Source organism: Pristis pectinata, chromosome 1 (assembly GCF_009764475.1).
Source record: "Pristis pectinata isolate sPriPec2 chromosome 1, sPriPec2.1.pri, whole genome shotgun sequence".
Taxonomy (NCBI): domain Eukaryota; kingdom Metazoa; phylum Chordata; class Chondrichthyes; order Rhinopristiformes; family Pristidae; genus Pristis; species Pristis pectinata.
In genome coordinates, this window is record NC_067405.1 from 32,341,290 (window position 1) to 32,348,013 (window position 6,724).

The 6,724-nt window shown below is 39.4% G+C and overlaps 1 protein-coding gene across 1 annotated transcript; it reads right to left on the reverse strand.

Annotated features, from left to right (window-relative positions):
• Positions 1 to 1,710: 1,710 nt before the first annotated feature.
• en1a (engrailed homeobox 1a) lies at positions 1,711 to 5,920 on the reverse strand. Its single transcript, XM_052022394.1, has 2 exons — positions 5,112 to 5,920; positions 1,711 to 2,430 (listed from the first exon to the last, which is right to left on the reverse strand). Exons 1-2 carry the CDS (start codon positions 5,614 to 5,616, stop codon positions 2,111 to 2,113), a joined length of 825 nt encoding a protein of 274 aa, XP_051878354.1. The 5' UTR covers positions 5,617 to 5,920; the 3' UTR covers positions 1,711 to 2,110.
• Between the last annotated feature and the right edge of the window lie 804 nt (positions 5,921 to 6,724).

Consider the following 6,724-nt stretch of genomic DNA (forward strand, 5'->3'; position numbering starts at 1 on the left):
AAATGCAATTGTATAAAACAATGTTCTGATGAACTGAAATACATTTAGATTTATATTTTTGCTGCTTATACCAATATTTAAGAAATCAAGACGCAACAATTTTTCTGACGTATTTTAAAGTATAACGCTTCTTTTACTGTGGTTTTTGCAACTTAGAATCTATGTGGGTGTATATTAGGAATTAATGTTATTTTGCATTTTTATTCCAGATTTTGTTGTTCATAAAATATTTTCTGACACAGACTACATGAAATAATGCGAAAATCATTGGGTTTCATTTGTCAATCAATAATTTAAGAATTTGTAAAACCAATACCAGTTATCATAGCGATTACTGAATTATATTGTGACAATCGTCTTGGCAAGTCACATTTCGAACCACTGTACAATGTATCTTGAACATATGTCCCCCTCTTTCTATCTTTCAATATTCTCCAGTTGTTAATTAGCACGCTATTGCTTTCGTCTTGCTGCAGGTAAATCAGATTTCATCAATTTCTGTCTAGCAGGCACGTGGTTATGGTTGCTTCAGTATTTCCTCTGATCGCTATATTTAAGGAAATGTTCTGTCAATTTTGGCTACAAATAATTAACAGAAGGGATCTTTCTCTTTATTTGCAATTTTAACACGTCACGACCGGGAGTAAATAGTTTGCTACTTTAGTAATCTAAGAACTGGTGGTGTGGAATTTACGAGACTATGGAGTAAGGAACGAATATCACCAACAGTACAAACAGCAGATCGCCAACAAGACTCCTTGCTGGCCTAAAGTTTGTATCGAATATTTTATCGGGTTGTTTAATGAGGAAGCAGCTCACAATGACTGAAAAAACATGCACTTATCGAAAAAGTCAATTTTACAAGAATCACATGGACGGTTCCAATGATATTATTTTTTTCTATTTTGGACGCTGTCTCCAACTGTTGGGGATTATTAGTCATGTTTATGCCAATTAAGCAACAGTGGTACGGATTTTTTAATGAAATTTTCTGTCGAAAATATATATTTGTTTCTTTTTGTGTAAAGTAAACGTGATCATATACGAGCTAAACGTCGTTCATTAATTGTTCACCATTTTGTTTCAGGAATTGAAATGTAATTAATGTCAGTCTAAAATACAGAAAAGAGGAATAAATTTGCATCTTCGTGTAATTTTAAATATATGTTCTAAACGAAAAGCCTTGAAAAGGTTGTCCAAACTCAGCTTTAGATGCAACATACCTAAATGCATGCCTTTACAAAAATATGGAAAATCATGTGGAAACTGCTTCTCCAAAATCACACTATAGAGTACATGAAATCAGTACTAAGTCAAACACTCAAATGTTGATTACAAGCTGTTACAAGATATTTTTCCCCCTTCAATGGTGTCTAAAGGCGCTTCACGGTAAAACAAAAACAGGTTATTTTAAGGAAGCGATATAACAATTTGGAGTTAAAAGTGATACATTATGCTCACATATTCATACTTCTGCAGAATTAAATATTTAAAATGCTAGATGCGTTGCGTTTTACAGGGTAGAAATCCTTCCTATTTAAAACGAGCAGGTTTTTGCTCGCCACAAGAGCCAAGGATTCTAGCTGATGCATTTAGTTGTTATTACTATCTTTAATTATCACGACTATCTTTTACTTTTCTTGACGCATCCTGTGCGGGCCCTTCAAGTCAAATACAGAGCTCAGAAAAAAAAAGAGTACGATACCAAACTATTAGTCAGAATGTGCACAGAGCACAGTCTACACTTTATTTGAAGCTACATCATTTCTCAACATAGTAAAATCTTTGGCATGTAGCGGCGATTCATTACGTAGTCTGTTTATATTTCTGAACAAGTCCAGAAAAGACTGGGTTCACATAAAATCTCTAGACCTGACATTGACTAAAACAATTAGCGACAACATTGAAAACGGAAATGATAAAATCTCGGTCAAGCAGGGATTTCTAGACATCTCCTTACCTGAAATTAAATATATACAACGTCATAATGTGTTTGGTTATATATAATTTTAAAATGCTTGTATTATAATTCAGTCCATATAGATACACGCAGATCCAATTTAAATAGCACCTGTCACAGTCCTTTATTTCAACAGAATAAAACGGAACATCAGTCACTATCTTCCTTCTCGTCTTGAATTGTTGTAGTGGAATGATTATAAAGTCCCTGGGCCATTAGATGGAGAGCCAAGCCGTTCTTCAGGCCACTGGCTTTCTTGATCTTGGCCCTCTTGTTCTGGAACCAGATTTTGATCTGGGATTCGTTCAGATTGAGTTCTTGTGCTAAAGTTTGCCGCCTCTGCTCGGTGATGTAACGATTGGTCTGGAACTCTGCTTTGAGTCTTTGCAGCTGCTCGGCTGTGAACGCCGTCCGTGGCCGCTTGTCCTCTTTCTCACTCTTCTTCTTCTTTAGTTTTCTAGTTCGGGGACCTGTGGAAACAGCAAATAAAAAAACACACACATCGTCACGCTTTCAAATTCTCCCCTTAAACCACTTTACGACAAACCTTTCAGGGACCTGTGCAGCTAAACATACAAAACAAAGTGCACAGCCGCCCTTTAAATAGGCGGCCATATTTATGGTCTTAAAATTAACAAAATGGCGCAAAGTACATATCCCACCACAAAACAATACTGCCACAGGGAAGCAGCATTTGATTTTATGTTTAATCATGTACGGAATCTCGTGCAGCAACGTTTGATCCTTTGCCCTGCAGGGATTGCAGGGTGCAGTTTTATTTCGTTTGGATCTTTCAGTATATACAAGTTTATTAACATTGTAAAGGTTTGCACTTTTTGTCTAATTAGCTGGCCAATGGTTACTAGATGTAAAACTGCGTGCAAAGAAGATGATAATACGGCAACGTTTCTTTTGGAGGCAGTGAAAAGACGTAGGCACGACCTATGACTTTGCAGTAAAGGTAATAACTGAACATTCAGATCATCGCCCATGGACGGAATCCCCCTCTCCATTCCTTTTCGTCCTTGAGCAGAAATAAAACATTTAATTCGGTTGTTTTCAAATAGTCGTGGAGCTATATGGCCTGCCAGTGGACAACAGCGAGCAGTTAGCTCTGTTGATGAACCCACACTCACAAGAGTAAAATGTACCGCTTTTTAAAGAACAATAAGTATAATTTGTGGATTACAATAGGCTTGGTTTAGAACGGGAGGGAGTTCAACTTCTAGGCTGCTGCTGCTGTTCTTTCCAATCCACCTTCTAGGTGTGTTGTCGACATTCTGTCCTCTTCTTAAAACTGGGCAAGATTCTTTTTTTTAAAATAACAAAGAAGTCCTGTAAATTTAGATTATCGCTTTCAGACTGAGGTGTCCCAAACCGCCAAGAAAGAAACAAAGCTACATGCGACCGGATACCCTATTTTGTATACATTTTACAGAAAATATCACAGTGCTTTCATAAATTGGGAAATCTGTTGTTTCGTTTGCAATAGTTTCCTTCAAGATTCAAGGAAACCGAATTGCGATCACATCGGCGATTAACAGCAAATTTCTTTCACAAGTTCCTGTCACAAAATCTTCTATATTACCTACCTCTATTGATGTAAGATTATACTGACCCAGCGATGTGTGTGCAAAGGATAATGTAAAAAGAACGGGATATAAACATTCTAGGAGCAGTCCTGCGTTTTCCTGAATGGTGTGATTACATTTGACCCATAGTTAAAACTCCCCTTGTCACCATGTAAGACTACTGTAAAATTGACTTTTAAAAATCTCACAGATATCGCATCCATTGAAAAACGAGCCTAAACAGCGCTGTAAATGTTAATAAAATCATTTTACTACTTGATTGAAAAGCTAAAAAGTGACGTTTTGCTAAATGTTTAGCCTGACAGCTCAATCAATCAATCAACTAGTCAATCAAGCTGGCTTTTCTTAGTTTGTGGAGCTCGGCGCCATGATTAGCTCAAACTACACTACATGGACGCAGAAGTTTGCAGGATCGCTTTCAGTAAGAGGGCATTTCTCTTCGCCCTCTGCAAATCGCGAGCGTAACCATCCCGCCAGGCCTCCGCACACAGGAGCCAATGCATAAATCATCTGCTTAGACCTTTAGTAAAAGTATACATGAAAGCAGACACCAAATGCTTCCTTAATCGATGCTTTCCGATTCCCGAGTTTCAGAGGAAGGATCTGTCTCGGTTGTGCTATTTATATCCTGAGGTGATTCCTTGATGTTTTTGATTTTACACTGACTATATGAAATTCGTCGATCTGCTATTTTCGGGTAAAATCACTATTTTTCTTGCACAGAAAGAACCCCGATGCGGGCAAATATTCACGAATAAGAATTAATCAGCTCAAAAATTATTTTAAATCATCATAAGAGACAAGGTCGAATCTACCTTTTCTTTACTGGGTTCTAACGCCATCAAAATAAGCACCAACTGACTCTGATTTTCGCTAGTAAATTAAGCCAGGAATTGATAGATAAATATATTTCCAGAATGGATCGTTGAACGTAATCAAAACGATTACTAAATTATATTTTTTTCCTGAGCCTGGGAAGGCACTGAACTGAATTAATTCTATTCGCACCAGCAAACAAGCTGCTCCGACATTTATGCGCTCGAGCAATAAACGCTGTGGTTTATAAAAATGTCACAATTCTCTAAATTTCGATCATTTTGCTTTTAACATCAAGAACGAAGTTAAACTGCAGTGAACACTGTCTCTGTCCTATATCCCTTCAGTCCCCGGCCAGCCAAGACCAACATCAAGGCCCAAAACTTCAAGACCTGCTTCGGGTCGCTGTTCCACCGTTATGTTTGCCAATTGTTTCGATTGTGTAACTTCAACACTATTGATCTGACATATCTAAAAGTTTAATTTCTGATACAATCGTCTTCATTTTTATGGCTGTGATTAACCATTCTTTTACCGTGCCGCTTTTTCAGATACTAAAAAAAATAAACCAAAGGCGTTAGATAAAATGCTCTATAAGATTGAAAATTACACTCACTGCTTTCAGATTTCATAGGTGTTTTTAAAAATCAGTAGCCTGCTGCAGATTTACAAAAAAAGTTGTAGTTTTTTGTTGACCGATTGTACTGTTTCTTGCTTGCGTTACAAGTTTTATAATTTCTTACCAGAAGACGGTCTGTCTGAATATCTAGTGCAATAAACCCAGGCAGGCCACATTAGAGTCGCTGATGTTGCTGTTTTGATTCCATCACTGTTGGATATAGGTTCTGCATTAGCCCCCATAAGCATAAGCGCCGAGCCAGTGTTTTCTGCATACTTTGTCGAATTAGTTCCATTGCCTTCGTTTTGCTTTGGTTGGGATTGCTTGGACGGCTGCGAGGAGCTGTCACTACAATCTGAATCCGCACTTAGACTCGATGCATTTGACGGCCTTGTGAGGGGATTGACGTTCTCTCTCCCGGACGTCTGCGCCCGATCTCTCTCCTTCTTGCACCCAAAGTCCGGCCTCAGGATATTATCAATAAAAAAGTTAGTGTTTCTGTGCGGCTGCGGTGCCGCTGGATGGGGCTGTATTTGGGGCGATTGGAAGGGCGGAGAGATCGAAACGCGATCCGCCTCGCTCGATTCCCTGCTCTCCACACGAATGTTTTGATCCTTTTGCTCTTCCATATTTCGAGCTGTCAGTTTCACCGGCTTGATCCTTGCGCCACTTGATCGGCGACGTATCCAACACGACGAAAGCCAAACACCTTCTCCGCTTGCCTTTTGGCAGTCTGCTTCCCCCCACTCACTTTCTGAACGACAGCTGCTCTATGTACTTGGCATGGTGGGTGTCTCGGTGCTTTCACCTCCACTTTTCATACTTACTGTGCCATGCAAAGCTGGCACTGCATTGATCTTTGTTTGGAGTCCGTGGCGATTCTCTGACAGTGCGAGCTTTGCAAACTCCTAAATCGCAGCCTCTCTCGGACACTTTTTCCAGCGACCGGAAGCACGTGAATGGCAGGCACGTGCGTTCCGCCAATCAGCGGCCTCGGCGTCAGGCCCCCGGGGTGGACTCCCAGTGACAGCGGCCGGGCTGGCCAATCGCAGGCGCAGCTTTCCCAAATAAATAAAAACCCCAGATGAAACGTAATAAGGGGGTTCACCGCTGGGTCTTGCAGATCCACTTCCCAGGATCTTTGCAATAAGCAAACGTGAAAAAAAAAATCATACGAAAATGAACACTCCAATTTTAGCTAAACTTCTGAGAAATCCCTCATGATCAGTTATTGCATTTTGAAACAAAGTTTCTCACGAAACTGTTTAGCAAAAAAAAAGCTTGATACTCTCGTAGGTTTCAATAACTGGAATTTGGTCAGTATATTAACTTGTGTTGCAGAACAGAAGCAGCATTCTTTTTTTGTTTATAAAACAGTGAGTACAACATTTGCTGTGAGCTTCATCGCGGAAGAACTGCCAGATTTAATTCACGAATTCAATGTAATTCAAGTTTCAGACCGTACTTCCGTTAATGATGTGACGACAGTCGTGTTTTAAAACGATACTATATAGATCTGCGTGTCTATATGTTTACCAATGTAGTTGCGTCGTTCAAGGTAAAACTAATTGAATTTTGCTTTCACAGATGATGAAACTTTCCACCTCACCGTCATAAATTCGGCCCTCCAGTTTTCGTATCGGTGAAGGTGTCAGTGCACACAGCTGTGTTAGTAGCTTAAGTCAAATAGGATTCTGTTAAGTTTTCGATGATGCTTACCTGTAAACAAGTGGAGTG

Bases quoted from the DNA above. Each gene is read 5' to 3' on its own strand.
- en1a (XM_052022394.1), bottom strand. From the start codon at position 5,616: ATGGAAGAGCAAAAGGATCAAAACATTCGTGTGGAGAGCAGGGAATCG. The intron at 2,431-5,111 runs GTAAGAAATTAT...CTGTTTCCACAG, and splicing joins TTCAGACAGACCGTCTTCTG to GTCCCCGAACTAGAAAACTA.